Source organism: Euprymna scolopes, chromosome 7 (assembly GCF_053919585.1).
Source record: "Euprymna scolopes isolate OS-2025 chromosome 7, ASM5391958v1, whole genome shotgun sequence".
Lineage (NCBI taxonomy): Eukaryota > Metazoa > Mollusca > Cephalopoda > Sepiida > Sepiolidae > Euprymna > Euprymna scolopes.
Genome location: NC_136488.1, coordinates 138,029,485 through 138,046,576, shown reverse-complemented (window position 1 = coordinate 138,046,576; position 17,092 = coordinate 138,029,485). Strand labels below are relative to the sequence as shown.

The 17,092-nt window shown below is 33.8% G+C and overlaps 1 protein-coding gene across 2 annotated transcripts in view; it reads right to left on the bottom strand.

Moving 5' to 3' along the window:
* LOC145279990 (tRNA-splicing endonuclease subunit Sen2-like) overlaps nucleotides 1-17,092 on the bottom strand; it is a 133,884-nt gene that overhangs the window by 21,910 nt on the left and 94,882 nt on the right. For both annotated transcript variants that reach the window (XM_080131592.1, XM_080131593.1), the window contains exons 4-5: nucleotides 9,040-9,232; nucleotides 4,057-4,236 (exon numbers count right to left, since the gene is read on the bottom strand). In XM_080131592.1, the coding sequence (XP_079987718.1) occupies nucleotides 4,057-4,236; nucleotides 9,040-9,232 (373 nt within the window). The remainder of the gene's footprint in view (nucleotides 1-4,056; nucleotides 4,237-9,039; nucleotides 9,233-17,092) is intronic.

Here is a 17,092-nt window from a genome sequence, read left to right as displayed (position 1 = left end):
GCACTTGGTGACTCATGGGTCACCTTCATAGTATCACAAAGCACTTTTTCAACCTTGGTGTCAGTTTTTGCAGTGAGAGAGAACTAAATATCCCTCTAACAGGGTGCTTCTCAAAATGCAACTTTTGACTCACCTGAGTCGCTTGAGCCCGACAGCCGAATGGTCTTAGCAATAGTAGTTAAAACAGCCCTTTTGAGAGCTAACTATCACAAATTACTTGTATGCAAACTTCACTGTACTCCTGCAGCTTCCAGCCTTCAATTTCCAATGCCCACTGACATCTGGCTTCCTGTTCCAGTGCCCAGAGCTCACTGACGCCCAACTACCAGTTTCCAATGATTGATCCCGTCCCACTTCAACTATGCCAAGCCCTATCAAATGACTTTAATATGTCAAGACAAGAAAACCCCCGTCAATAGATTCACTGATCCTTTGTGAGATTACAGTCAATACATGAGCTGTAGATCTTGCAGGACAGAAACAATTTTGCATTTTAAAACAGATTCAAACAAACTTACTCATGGCACACAGAAGACTACTTGGTCTGTACTGAGATGCAGAAGATTGATCTGTAGTATTTTTAAATATTAGACAAACTAATAAGGTTTTCTAAGGTATTGGAAAGAATTTCTCCATTAGGCTTCGATTGAACAGTTTTGTAAGAATCAGTGCTAATTCCGGTTGTAGGTTTTTGAGTACTATAACTAGGATATTGTCAGGACTAGTCTCTTTGCTGGCCCCAAGATTTTTAATGAGTGAGGCAACATCACGAACGGATATGCAGATGTCACTCAAATTATTTTTCATCCTGTGAGGATATTTGGGAGATGAAACAATAGAGCAGCAGCTATTTAGATAATCATTGAAGAATAACCAGAATAAGTATAAAAAAAAAAAAAAAAAAAAAAAAAAAAAAAAAAAAAACTGAAATGAATCACGCAATTTGTTGTTATAAAAACATGGTAAGATGGGGGAGAGAATAAGTTGGCTTGGCAGAATCAAATATATCTGTCAGATCAAATGCTATCACTGTCTAACTTCAAAAAATAGATTTAATTTTATATATATGCAATAATATTAATACATAATGGAAGTAATATATCTTAAAGTTGCTTTCGGTATGTGTATGACTTTCTTTTATATACAGAGTGGAACGATAAAATTGTCGCCCTAGGAAAGACGACATGATTCCATTTCCGTTTGATAAAAACCGGTTTTCTTTCTTTGTTGTAGACCAATCTACTAGTTGGTCAGTTGTGTACAAATCCCAAGAGCAATAGGAACCCTCTTATCATGTCTGAAAGTGACACAATGTTCGATGAGCGAGATCGGAAATGCGCCGCTGTACAATTCATGCTCTCTACCGATTCAAGTTATGTCAACGGGACCATTGCCAACACTCTCAAAATGCAAATCCGGATGGTTCAACATTTGAGAGCACAGCTCAACGCATCGGACGATCCACAGTTATGGTATTTGGTGTGATTTCAAGTGAGGGTCACATCATCTCACTTCACATCTTCAAAGTCGGCTGAAAATCAACATTAAAGCGTAGCTGGATGTACTGAAGGATGTAGTTTTTTTTTTTTTTTTTTTTTTTTTTACACAGTGATCACCACTTATCAAGGCCCGGAAGCCACTCAGGGATAAGGGTTATTGCAAGTACATTATGTTAGTGTGGAGATTTGATGAAGTGTTTACTTAAGGGGGCGGTTCATTAGGAATTTGTTAACATTGGACTTGAAGACATCCAAGCTGTAGTCCGGAGGGAAGCAGGCAGACGGAACAGAGTTCCACAGGCGTGCAGTTCTAAGAAAGAAGCTTTGTTCATGGAATCCGCGTTTTGATTTAGACATAGTGATCCCCTGGTGCAATCAGGTGGCTACTAGCAAACCCTGGGTGTGGCAGCAGGACTTGGCGCCAGCCCACAAATCCAAAGCAACCTAAAAGAAATACTACGACTTTGTACCCTTCTCTCACTGCTCCCCATCCTCCTCTCTCAACCTGAACCCGCAGGATTACTTTGTTTGGTCATATGTCGAGAATATCACCAACATTACCTCCCACAACATTAAAGCCAGTCTGATTGCCGTCATCTGCTGAGTATTTGCTAAGCTCCTGTTGGTGCTTGTGGTAAAAAAAAAAAAAAAAAAAATCTCCCAGTTCCGGATACGTATTGAAGCGGTGATTGAGGCTAAAGGCGGCTACATTAAATAGATGTCAGCTCTACTACATAATCAAATTACCTGAATTGATTTTTTCAATAAAAGTTTTAAAATAAATCTGTAGTGTTGTTTTCTTTAGGGCAGAAATTTTATCATTCTGCCCTGTAGAAGTGTCACCAACTTGGATTAAACCTTCGTTTTATAATGTGCATCAGTTTGCAAATAACATGACTCACGATGGCGGCCTTGATTACAATAGAGCTAAGTTTGATGCAAAGTTACTGGCAAACAGTTTTGTTTGTCTAGCTAAACAGATGAGACAGTCAACAACCACGAAAGGATCATGGCCCACACACAGAAAGACGACGATCAGAAGAATGAAAGGCCAACACCTGCGCATCTATGTATAGAGACTTGTAATGAGGATTCCAATATATTTCCTGATTCTGATACAATTACCGATTCCATACTAAACTCCTGATTTAGATTCTTTATAAATCTCTAAATATTTAACTATAGAGTTGTTATTTTTCCCCGATTACTGTAAAACACAGGAGAAATGTGCAGATATTTCCTTAGACATTAAAATAAACTTGTGGTGGATAGTCTATAGATTTTATTTTTACTGTTCGTTTAAAATCAATAAATATTTATTATTTTAAAATTGCTACCAATAGTGGGAAAATTTTGTTTTAAACAAAATTAAACAAAGACATTTAAAAAAATCGTTATTTGCATCGGAAAATCGGCAAAATCATTCCAATATGGATACCACAAAAAGTTCTGATTTTTTCGATTCATGATTCCAATTAATCGTTCCAACACTAATTGAAATGTTTATTCTATTGCTTTCTTGATTGCTAGTGAGAATAGAACACAAGTAATTCCTTGTGCGTAAGAACGAACAGGGACGATTTGATTTGAAGTGAGAACGACCATGTGTGACCAACCTTTCATTGATGAAAATGTTACTGGAACGATGGATATATATATATATATATATATATATATATATATATATATATATATATATGCACATAATTCACTAACAAGAATAGATTTTATGTTAATGCCTAAAAAGAAATCTTGTGCTGCTCAAAGTTGGGATAAACAAATGTGTATCTGCTCAGGTTGGGTCTTAAATCCAACTGTTCCACACATGCCATATCTGAGCTCAGGTTGACATTTTCAATACGACTTGGACAGAAAAGGCAGAGGAAAATAAAACAACAAAAAAAAACGGTGTGAATAGTTCAGCAGAAATACATTGCACGTAAAATATTATCCAATCAAGAAATACATTGCACGTAAAATATTATCCAATCAAGAAATACATTGCACGTAAAATATTATCCAATCAAGAAATACATTGCACGTAAAATATTATCCAATCAAGAAATACATTGCATGTAAAATATTATCCAATCAAGAAATACATTGCACGTAAAATATTATCCAATCAAGAAATACATTGCATGTAAAATATTATCCAATCAAGAAATACATTGCATGTAAAATATTATCCAATCAAGAAATACATTGCACGTAAAATATTATCCAATCAAGAAATACATTGCATGTAAAATATTATCCAATCAGAGCATTTTACATTGCACGTAAAATATTATCCAATCAGAGCATTTTACATTGCACGTAAAATATTATCCAATCAGAGCATTTTACATTGCACGTAAAATATTATCCAATCAGAGCATTTTACATTGCACGTAAAATGCTCTGATTGGATAATCGGTCAATCACTATGTGTGCAGACATGTAGGTTTACAGGAAAGAAAATAGTTGGTTCTTGCCTCCCCCCCTCCCCAAAAAAAGAAAGAAAATCTATATTAGGTATGTACCTGGAAATGTGATAAAAGAAAAACGACTGTACCTCTTCAAAAGTCAGCAGCAAATGTTCATGTATCGGGTAAGGATCTGTTTTCAATACGGGCGACCATTGATTCATTGTTGATTGCTGTCGGGTTTCTTTGTCATTTACAACAAAAACATTTGGATGTGGATCATCCACTTTACACAATTGATTTGTGTATTCTTCAGCGAAATCATTTTCCTGAAAAAAAAAAAAAAAAAAAATGTACAGCAAAAATGGTTACAGTTATTACAATTTTATTAAATAATAATCAGTGTTGCAAAGTCATTTGCAAAATTTACTATTCAAAATACATGAAACATTAATTTAAATTAATCACCATGATTCAAGGGAGATAACTGCTTTTTTCAAATTTTTTTCCATATTTCATTTTATTGAAATACTGGCTGACTCTTGCTTTGCAAAATTTACTATTTAAAATACTTAAAACATTAATCTATATATTAATAGAATAGCGTGTGTGTTATTTATTTATTTTGTGTGTCACACTTACATCTGAGTGACTGTCATTTAATTGTTATGGACTTCCAGTTCTTGTAATAAATACTTTTACCAAGAATTATTTTTGAATTCAAGTTTTGGTTTAACCTGATGCACCCAAGTCATCTGGATATATTTTTTTATTTTTGAAATCGCAACTTTATAACATATAAAAATCAATAGAACATTAACTCTATAATAATATATACGAAATCTACAAGAATTAAAATATCATATTTAAGTATACTTTATAACCGGGCTATGATAGGCATCACTACTAGCTTAGATAAATACTTTTGCAGTTTTAACAACAAAGCTACAATAATATAAGAGCGTCTCTATTTACGCTGAATATCTACAGAATGCCAACATCAATATATTACATATCAATGAATCCCCTGTGGAATTTCCACAGGTCGCGCTAGTTTAAAATAATTACTATTATTCAAGGGAGATAACTACTTAAAAACTTTTTTTCATATTTCATTTTATTGAAATATTGGCTGACATTATCGGCTCACTTTTGCTCTGCAAAGTATGCTACTACAAATACTTGAAACATTAATTTAAAAAAAATAAACATTTCATCCATAACATGGTTGCAAACATGAAATAAAACATAATCATTTTTTTAAATTTGACCAAAAGAAAAAAAAAAAAAAAAAAAAAACAATGAGAAGAAATCAAATTTTTTTTTTCACTTGCAATTTTTATTTTTTTTACAAAGGGGTTCACCACTTATCAAGAACGAGAGGCCACCCAAGGATAAGAGTTAATGAGTGCACAGTGATCAAAGGGAACATGTTGTAGTCATTGTTAGTAGTGTAAATTTGATAAATTGGATTACTTAAGGGGAACAGCTCATCCAGAACTTGTTTACATTGGACTTGAAGACAACCATATTGTAGTCAGTTGGAAAGCAGGAAAACGGAAGACAATTCTACAGGCGTGCAGTTCTAAGAAAGAAGCTTTGTTCATGGAATCTACGTTTAGGTTTAGGCATAGATAAAGAGTTGGGAGAATTATTGATTTTTTTCTTTTAATTTGTTGCACGTTCATATCCCGGGACAGGTACATAACAATTAGCTAGTTTTTTATCGTGAAGTGGTATTTTTTGTGTTGTTTTAGTGTCTTAAATCAAATGGCTTTATACCTTGGTCTGGATCGATTTTCATAATTTTTTTTTTTTTTTGATATATATAATTTTACAGAAAATAACGCCTGCAAAATATTTATTAACCAATTACACATGTGATTTTTATAGAAACTAAAAAGAGAACATTCTAGAAAATCCAACATCGTAGATGACAAAAACAAGGGGGGAAACTCTTTAACCAATCAGATCCAGGGAAATAAATTAAATCAGTTTCACAGGTGTACAGTTCTAAGAAAGAAGTTTTGTTCATGAAATCTACGTTTAGGTTTAGGCAAAGAGTGGGGGGAAATCATTGATAGTGGTTTCAGCTAGACTTGCAATTTAGAAATCGATTACAACTTGTTGAAAATCAAGTCAGTTCTTCTAAAGCATAGGCTCTCAATGGGGGGGGGGGGGAGGCTGATGAAATTCACCATTATTCAAGGGAAGTAACTATTCACCATTATTCAAGGGAAGTAACTATTAAAAAAATTTTCTGTATGCAATGTAGATATATTTGCTTATCCGTGAAAAATATTAGTGTACACCAAAAATTACAGAAAATTATTAGATAGAATTATAATCTATATAATAAAGTAATCTTCATCTTCCTCTGCAGTTCCAATAAAAAAAAAATAAGCGAACACTTCTCAACAAATCTTTCACAATCAGCACATACAGTGTGTATGTATGTATGAGGACAACTCTCGGCTATATACTGAACGTATTTATGATCTAAAGACTTGAAAGTTGGTATACAGAGTATTCAGACACGTGAAAAATATTTAATCGGTTTTCATCTGGAAAAAAGTAAAATTTTTTTTTTTTTTTTTAAACATAGGTATCACCACTTATCAAGGCTAAGAGGCCACTCGAGGATAAGTGTTAAAGAGTGTACAGTAGAAATTTGACAATATAGTAATCGTTAGTAATGGAAATTCGGTAAATTTGTTAACTTATATGGAATGGTTCATCAAAAACTTGTTTATGTTAGACTTGAAGACAACCATATTGTAGTCAGCTGGAAAGCAGGAAAACGGAAGATAATTCCACAGGCGTTCAGTTCTAAGAAATAACCTTCGTTCATGGAATCTATGTTTAGGTTTAGGCACAGATAAAGAGTGGGGGAAATTAGTGATAGTGTTTTCAGCTAGACGGGTGTTTATTGTGAAAGTCTGGCAAGAGGGGGGGGCATAGATTAGAGCTCAGCCGAGCACTTGCCATGAAAATAACGATAAAGCAGAGACAAACTCGCAATATCTCTTCTATGAGAAAGAGGTTGCAGGGAAGAGAAAAGGACATCCCTTACGAGGCTACGAAGTCTATTTTGAACTCTATCAAGGCGGGATAAGTGCTTTCTAGCAGCTCCTGCCCAGATGTGGCAACAGTACTCCATCCTTGGATGTACCTAGCTCTTATATATAGAGAGAATTATTATTAATTCCTTTATGGTCTTCTAACTTCCCTTCTCGTCCTTTCTATCTAGAAATAATAATAACATATTGTTAAAATGTTTTGGGTCCATAATGAATTTGGACAATCTTATTTATAACTACGCATTAGGACAATCAACCAATGAGAAGCCGCTGACCTCATTATATAAATATTGAATTTTGGATTCCAGTCAGTTCGGTATCAATCTCCGTCTTGACACGACTGAACCACTGCTGATCAGGACTACATTCATTCTTCACCGATATAATGCCGCTATCTTTGTTTTAAAGAATTACTCAACACTCGAGATTGTGACTGTATTGATTCTTCGCCGATTTGATTTACTGCCACCATCTTTGTTCAACATAATGTCTCTAAACTTAACGCATATGGAAATCAGTTGTTCGTTCCCCACTGCTCAAGCTAGAGGTACTTTTGCATAAGGCCCTTGAATACAGTAGAATCCCGCGACATGGCATTAAAAATTAGTCACAAAATACAGTACAGTATATAATACACATGTACATAATCAAATCTATAATATAAATCTCACCTGTCTGTTTAAATGTATGTTTGTATGTATGTATGTATGTTTGTATTTCTGCCTAAAACTTTTGACAGAGGTGACAGATTCTCACAAGATTGGTATTGTTTTGAAGCTTGACCCTTCGGACGACAAATATTGAAAAATTGGCTAAAAACATTACTTCCTTCACCCTCAACTGGGCACTTTTCTACAGGGAGGGGTTGTTTTTTCCGCCAATATTTTCGAAAATAATAATAACACCGTAAAGTGGGGCAAATACCGTAACAGGTTTTCTTTTCGATTGACAAGCCTTAATTTAAACCTTCGCCACTTCCGGTTTGGCGATGGACGCAACGGCAAAGACGTCATGTTTTTATTTTCACATCCTTTTCCTCCTTCGCGATAAAGGTTCGAGCGTGCCAGCCTACAACCACATTTTTTTTTTATTTATTTGCTCAACCCACACCTCCAAACACCCGGGCAACGCCGGGCACCCATGCTAGTTAAAAATAAACTAAGATAAATATACAAAATGTATAACGATTTTTTTTCAATTTTGACCTCAGGCTAGTAACATTATAAATAACACCGTAAAGTGGGGCAAATACCGTAACCAGGGTCCGAAAAAAACATTGTATTCCACATTGTAACAAAAAAAAAACAAAAAAAAAAACAAAACGTATCCTAGCGCCACTGTATCTTGGGGTTCTACTGTATTTGATTATCACATGTCACACCTAAGAGGCAACTTCAAATCACTGAACACCCAAGTCTACATACTAATGAATGCGCAAAAAAAAAAAAAAAAAAAAATGGTTGGTATTTGTTAAGATACAATCATCGATTTTTTAAAAAAATATGTTGTTTAAGCATAAACAATGTTATGTACTTAATTATCATGACGAAAATAGTAATATATCCAAAAATTACGAAAAATCATTGAGTAGAAATTTATTTCTAGTTAAAAGTAATTTTTACGGAAAATTGGATAAAATCGTATTTTTCTTAGACGTTATAAAGTAGGCCGTATTAGGCTACATGCAGGGGACATAACTCTGAAAAGAATATTTTAGAATACTCGTGTCATGGCTGCAATATTTGTTGCTGTAGCGATAAACATTTTTTTTACTGAAAATACAATAGTAGTTGTTTCACTCGCTTCCCTATTTTGTCCTTTAATCCTCGCATTCCTCCAGTGATGTTTCGAACAAAAGGAGAAGAATTTCTGCTTTCTGAGTCCGTACATATTCATCTCACATTTATCATTGGCTGTTTTTGGATCCTGAAGTAGTTTGTTCTTTATTTATTTTATACCTCTTTAGATCAAATGGCTTCATGCTTTGTCTGGAGTGATTTCCACTTAAAAAAAAAAAAATGCCAAAATGTGTGTGTAACTGGGTAACTCTACCTGGGAGTCTGGAGACCATGTCCAGGCCTCATCTGTAGACGAGGTGCTGATGAGGTTGTTTTTATCATCTTTTAATTCTGTTTTCTCTGCATCATTTTTTGTGTTTCCAATTTGTACATGTTTATTAGCAGATTCTTCAGTCATTTCTGAATTCTTGTGCAGTGCTTCCCTCCACTTCAGATGGCAAAGGTACCTGAAAAAAAAAATATATATATATCGGTCACGTACATAAAACTTATTTTAACATGGATTCCACCGGGCAAAATAACTTAAATCCTATGAAATGAAGAGTTCTCTTTGAGATTCTTGGAAGATTATCAACTCAAATAGTGATATGTAATCTATCCCGGGTTACACCGGCATGTTGAAAATTGTGATTTTGCTGTGAAGGTCGATTAGTACAAAAAGGGTTCAAAGGTTAAGTGTTGACGCATGCCAAACTCTGTAACCAGAGTCAGCGATAACACCTGAAATAGGTCATTCGGTTTGTGTGAAAGAAAACGTAAAAAGAAAGGAAGAGCATAAAAGAAAGAAAGAAAGAAAGAAAGAAAGAAAGAAAAAGAGGAAGATATATTTTCTCTTGCATGCAAGTTCAGTATGGTTTCTGATTTTGGACGGAGCAGACATGGTCGAGATTGGCACAACAAATGCGTCACAAAAAAAAAAAAAAAAGCTTGCGTCAACAACGAGAGGCCCCCAGTTCACTTGTAGATGAAATAAAGAATCCATGCAAGAAAATCGGTGTTGTATTTTCATCTTAGATGCTCTTTGCAGTTCATCGATCAGTGACAGGAAGAATCGAATCCCAGAGAAGACCAAGATAACAGAAAAAAAAAAGGTATGGTGAACTTTATCATGTATATATATATATGCACATAAATACTAGATGTATCACGATCATATACAAAGATACTGACAAAGGTTTGGTTTGGTTGGTTGTTTTACAGCATATTAACCCTTTTCAGGTTATTTAATGCCACATCCAGTTATTTTCGAAACAGTTCTTATACTTCAAGTTGTTTATATCTTCCAATATTTATTTGTAGAGTTTGGTTTGGTTGTTTTATGGCATATAAAAATTTTTGGGGTTATTTAATATTTTGTTTTACGCCTTTTCGGGTTATTTGTATTCATGTTGCATCCTTTTATTTTTTAGGTTTTTATCCTTCAAGCCCTTTGTATCTTCAATCGCTAGTTTGTAGTGTTTGGTTTGGTTGTTTTATAGTGGATTTTATCGTTTTTGTTCCCTGCCCTGCAGAACATGAATGAGTTTTGCAATGGTAAAGGGAAAAGGGTTACAGTATTAATGTTTGGTGCATTTTAAATTAGGAAACCAGTCAGGAATTTGGGGAGATAGAAAGAGAAAAGGGAAATGGGAAAAAGGAAAAAGGGGGAGTAGGTGGGTGGTTGTTTTTGTTTTTGTAGAACATAATTAAGTTTTGCAAAAGGAAGTAGAAAAACAAAAAACATCAATGTTAGGTGCATTTCGTCTCAGGAAGCCAATATCTTCAGACAGCCTGATCTGGTAGCACTGCATACAGACAAAGAGACACATGTAATGAAATATATACACTCAAAAGACAAAAATCCCCCCCTTTCTCGAAATCTGACAATAGCACACAAAGAAAGCTGGCGAGCACAACAGGTGAAACATTGTAGTCAACGTACACGTGTAACATTGTGCGTGTGAGCGTATGGAAAAGTATCAGCAGCAGCAGCAGCAAAGGATGGCCAGCATGCGAAGAGATTAGCAGCAGCAGCAGAAAATATGCAAATTAGGTTGGTTGGTTGTTTTTGTTTTACGGCATATCAATCTTTTTCAGGTTATTTAATGCCAAATCTAGTTATTTTGAGGAACTATTTTTAATGGGGTATATATTTTTTTTTTAAATCAGATTCTATTTAACCCATAGTTGGGACCCTAACAGGTACTACCACTCCGGGTCAGAGTGGACCTGGGAGCAATGGCAATTAAAGGGTGGCTCCACACTCCCCAAGGCCCGCAAGGTAGGGCCTCACCATCGGATATAGTTTTAGGTCATATCCAGGACCGAAAATTAGGAAGTGTGCGCGAGAAGAGGAAGTAAAAAAAAAAAAGGAGAAAAAACTGCAACACGTGTTTGCGAGAGAAATGAAGTCAACGTCAAAATATATAGATGTATGTATGTATGTTTGTATGTCTGCCTAAAACTAAGAAATGGCTGGCTGATGTAAGAGAAAAGGAGCCAACATTGAAGAAAATGGACGTTTAAATGTGAAGGCAAGACTTTTTTAAGTGATGTCGAAACAATGAAAAATTGAAAAAATACCGAACCGGACATTTATCATTTATTTCATTTTTTTTATTGCGGACTATTATCCTCATCTTTTAGTTGCTGTTTCATGACGTTTCGGCCAACTATTATTCCTCTGGCCTTCGTCAGATGGTTACCACAACGAGATAGGAACTCCGAATTTCCTAATTGTATCTTCAACAATTACTGCCTTCCATAGTTGTTGTTGTCTCACCAAGTTTTGGCCAACTAAGCCTTTGGGTAGGATTGAAACTGCTACCTTCAGACAATACTCACCTGGAACCGTAGAGATTCAACATCTCTATCCACTGCGCCACAATGTGGCAACAACTATGGAACAAGTATAGAAGGCAGCAATTGCTGAGGATACAGTTAGGAAATTCGGAGTTCCTATCCTGTAGCGGTAAACACCTGATGTAGGCCTGAGTTGGTTGAAACGTGAAACAGCAAAAAGATGAGGATGATAATCTGCAATGAATAAATAATAAATTACTCATCTCAATAAAAATTACTCATCTCAATAAAAATTTCGATTAATTAAAATCGGATATTTATTTGTATTTGTTTTATTTGTTTGTTCCTGCGACAAATATAACGGCCATGTTACACGCAGATAAAGAATCAAAGTACAAAATAAATAAAAGAAGCAGAAAAATCAACTTTTTTTGTTGTTGTTGTTGGAAATCTATTCTCACAAAGGCCGATAACTAGATTTAGTAAGATGAAAATATATACACACAAATTTACCTTAATTTTTATATATATCATAGGTGTGAGTTCTGTTACAGAAGCGTTGATTTAATTTGAATAAAATAAATTATGTACGTTTGATCTTTCTTTCTCCAACTTTACAACATGGCAAGAAAGAAGAAGGAAAAAAAAAAGAAAAAAGATGTACAAAATACTGAGGATGGAGTTTGACTAAATATATTGAAATTATAAATTTCAAACGAGTAAAATATTTGTTTATTTTCATAATATTGCGTAATGATTTGGCTTTTAAACATACCTGATATGTAATTTATTTTATATATATATATATATATATATATATATAATTAATTATAATTATTGTTTGTTTGTTTGTTTACAAACAGGCGGTTTGAGCACTGTAAAAGTGGTGGTGGATGTCTATTTAAATAGACATTCTGACGAGTTATTTACGGGCGTCGCTTCCGTGGTCGAGTAGGAGAACTGCTGACTGTCAACACGACGGTTCTAGGTTCAATCCTTGGCTTGAGAGAGATGCTAGTCTAGCGGCACTGATGAGTTGTGATACAACGAAACAGGACTGTATGTCGATGACTACAAATATATATATATATATATATATAAAATAAAAATGATTTTAGTCATTATTATGTCAGCCTTCGTGGCTTAGTGGGGGATGCCCTTTTCTCTTCCCTGCAACCTCTCTCCCATAGAAGAGACGTTGCGAGCCTATCTCTGTTTTATCGTTATTTCCATGGCAAGTGCTCGTCTGAGCTCCAATCGCTAGTCTCCCCTCGCAAATCTTTTACGAAAACCACTCGTCTAGCTGAAATCACCGTCAGAAATTTTCCCCACTCTTTATCTGTGCCTAAATCAAAACGTGGATTCCATGAACAAAGCTTCTTTCTTAGAACTGCACGCCTGTGGAACTCTGTTCCGCCTGCTTGCTTCCCACCTGACTACAACCTGGATGTCTTCAAGTCCAACGTAAACAAATTCCTGATGAACCGCCCCCTTAAGTAGACATTTTTATTAAACTCCCCACACTAACGTACTGTACATGCAATAACCCTTATCCCTGAGTGGCTTCCGGAACTTGATAAGTTGTGATCACCTTGTAAAATAAAAAAATAAAAAAACCCTTTAAGAACTCGGTTCTTATTGTTGAGCACTCTAAGTTGGTCACTTAAGGTCACATGCGCAGATCATGGTGTTATAATCATAGGATCACTCTCGCCATTTACACTTTATATAAATGTTAATTTCAACTGCATTTCTCGTGGTTAATGTTGGCAGCGTGTGGCACTATATCTCAGTGTCATGGCTGTTAACACTCTTCAGCATGGCTGGGTGGTGATTTGGCCATAAGCATAGAGATACTCAGAAATGCAACCACAGAATTCCCTTTCCACCTTTTCTAAAAGTGCATGCAAAGTAAAATTATATTTTGCTAAATTCTTATACAATCTTTCTGTACAAAAAACAACAAAAAAAAAAAACGAACAAATTATTCTTAAACCCCTATAAATGTTTCATGTTTTTTTTATTATATTTTGCTACATTTTTATACAATCTTATAGTAGCAATACACATGAAAAAATTGAAATAGCTTGAAATATTTCAATATTGGTATGCATAGAAAGAGCTTGATGAGCTAAGAAAGAATCTTTTTAAATTTTTAAAATCTGATTAAAATTAAGGAATTTATGGCTATTTTTGTGCCTCACACGTTTGGATATTTTCCCCTCTTTAAGACCATATGCGTTTTGTCACATTTTTTACACTACTTTTTCAGTAAAAATGTCATATCTTTGTTAAAACACAAGACTAAAAAATGAAATTTACTGTATAAGTGTATTTTTGTACAAGGAATCAGAATATGCAACTGAAAATCTCCCAAAGTTTATGGTTTCCAAATAATCTGCAATAAATGTGCATAAATATGCAGCAATTCCTTAAAAATGCCATGTATCCATAAACAGAAAAGAAGTTGGAGAACTCAAAGTTGAATTGTAATGTGCTTTATGTACAAAAAACCTAAATCTAAACATAAGACCATTTAAAAATGAATATATTGCAATATTTCTTTGGTATTATTGTAGATTAACACCTTTTGTTTAACCCCACTCAACTCCTTCTGACCACCCCTCCAAAATGTGATTCTAACTTTTTAGGAAATTATGTATAAAATGCCATGAAAAACTTTAATGAAAGATAAACAAATTATTTTAGAATTGAATGTAAAATAATTTCCTATTACAGATCATTCTAGCATTTTAGGGCAGTTAACTGTTTTTTTTTCTATGGGAAAATATGCATGCTTTTTTTTTTTTTTTTAAGATGATTATGTGTAGTTTTAAGAGGGTTTCTATGCAATGAGAATATGTGGAGGGTTGCCATTCGGACTTTGAATTAATTGTAGGGCTAAGAAAAATTAGGTGTGAACATACTGAAAACTTGACAGAGACAAAGCTAACAAAAACAATATTAGAGGGGGGAGCTGTTAGTTTCACAAAAATTTAATGTAAAATAATTCACCATTTCCTGGCCATTCTAGCATTTTAGGACAGTTAACCAATTTATTTTTATGTGTATTTTCTTTAAGGAAGGATCTATTTTTTGTTTGTTTGTTTTAGATGCTTGTATGTGGCTTACAGAGGTATTTTGTTGGAGGGGGAGGGGGGCTTGCCACTCGAACTTAGTGTTATTGTTAGGGTTAAAGAGTGTTTTAGGAGGAGACTTGCCACACATAATTTGGATTAGAGGTGAAGTTAAGAGAGCTTTTTTTCAAAGAGAGCGTTCATCACTCATATTTACTGTTAGCGGTTCATAATTATTGGCTTTATATTATATATTTAGTTTTAATTTAATAAGAAACTGCGTTGCGAAATTTCAAAGAAAATTCCATAAATTTGTTGATTTCTATTTTCGAGGTTGAAGGTGTTAATTCCATAGGCCGTTTATACTACGCTGGAGCAGGTTGTAAAAATATCTTTCGCTTAATAAGTAGAAAAAAAAATTAACGAAATAAAAAGCTTCCTAATTGTAGTTTGATGTGTTTTCTAACTGCTTTTAAAATTTCAAGAATATTGATATAGATTTTGAGGGTTTGTATTACTATACACATAGATTCGAAAAAGTTGTCAAAAAAACAAATATATAACAAATAAATGTTATCAAAAGCAAGTTACTTTTCTACCTAACTGGATAATTTTTTAGTGTTTTTATTTAATGTAACATGTTTATTCAGCTTGAAAACAGTGTTTACCGATGTTTTGGAAAATTTTAAATGGCGCCCGCCGCCCGACTCTCTTGAAACGGTAAGTTTGGGGAAAAGAGTTAAAAATAAAAAAGTAGACAAAATACTGCTAGAAACTCGCTCAATATATGTTACCGTGACATAGGCTGACATATATTCGGTGAGTTTTTAACAGTATTTTGTATAGTTTTTTTTTTTTTTTTTAAATTTTTAACTCCTTTTCTCAAACTTACCGTGTCAAAGAGAGTCGGGCCGGGCGCCATTTTTAATTTTCCAATACATTACATCGGTAAACACTGTACGTTTTTCGAGCTGAATAAACATGTTACATTAAATAAAAACACTAGAAAATTATCCAGTTAGGTAGAAAAGTAACTTATCTTGCCTTTGATAACATTTATTTGTTATATATTTGTTTTTTGACAACTTTTTCGAATCTAGGTATAAACGAGATTTTGATACTTATTTTGATTTTGAAAAAAAACATTTGTGGCTGTTCGCAGTAAAACATTGTTTTAATTCGCTGTTCAAAACTAATTTAAAGAATAAAAGTGCATGCAAGCTATATATCTACAAAAGTTTATTTTGTTTTTTTTAACCATGTTTTTAAATTTGACGAAAAAATGTGAGAAATTGCAACAGATTCATAATGCCGAATTGGTTGGGATTGTTGTTATTATACATTCTGAAAACCGAATAGTTCTAAACTAATGTTATTCTGATAACAAAATAGCTCTAATTAAACATAAGAACATTTATATTCATATTTCATTATGTTTTCATTTTGTTTCATTTTGTTTTTCTTAATTTGTTTCATTTTGTTTTTCTTAATTCGTTCTTGAATAAAAATTAAAGAACGCGTGTTTGTTTATACACTGTGCTATGGCTGATTCTACAGGCTGTAGCTGCTGCTGCTTCTAGTAATATTAACTTCATTTGACCAAATTCGATAAATAGAAACAATTTTTTTTTTCGGGTAGGTCCTTTTAAATTATCAATTACCGCGGTCCTACTCAACATAAAATAATACTTTTAATTGATAAAGATAGTAAAAAGATTGATTTACTTACTACTGGGTGTCCGAAGAATTTTTTTTTCAAAATGTTCGATACTCGGCATATTAAAGTCTTATTTTTAACACGACAAAAAAGAAATGGTCAAAAATATTTCGGACACTTGACAGTATTAAGATTAACACCTCTTCTTATTGATTCCCAAATTTCTTGACGAAATTCTTCATACAATCACGGTACGGACCTTTAGAAAACAGGGGGGGTCATTACAAAACCTTACCGAAACGCCATTTTATGACGTTCACATTTTTATCATTTTATTTGCTTAAAACTCTTAAAATATATAATGTACATTCATATTTATTAATTCATTTGAAAGTATATTCATTTCCGAACAAAACAGTAGTAATTTGAAGACTTGAAGTGCTTTGGTTTAAAAAATATGGCTATTTTAGTAGAACTACCTTGAAATCTGTGATTATCCAAAGCGTTTTTTCGTCCGTGTGTATTACTACTTTCCTCTATCGGCCTCTTTTTGTCCGGACAGCATGGGGTGAGCACACACATTTCTTTCTCTCCGTAAACGAGAGGGGGGGCACCCCTTCCCTCTCATCATTAGTTAGGTTAGTTAATTTTGAAGGTTATCAAGTGTAAATTGTTTTTGTGACATCTATTGTATACATAATGGAAAATAAAATAATTATGTTTCATATATGTTACGATTGTGTCGTGTTCTGTGTTTTCTTGTGTCTGACATAAATGTCTCCATTAAAGAA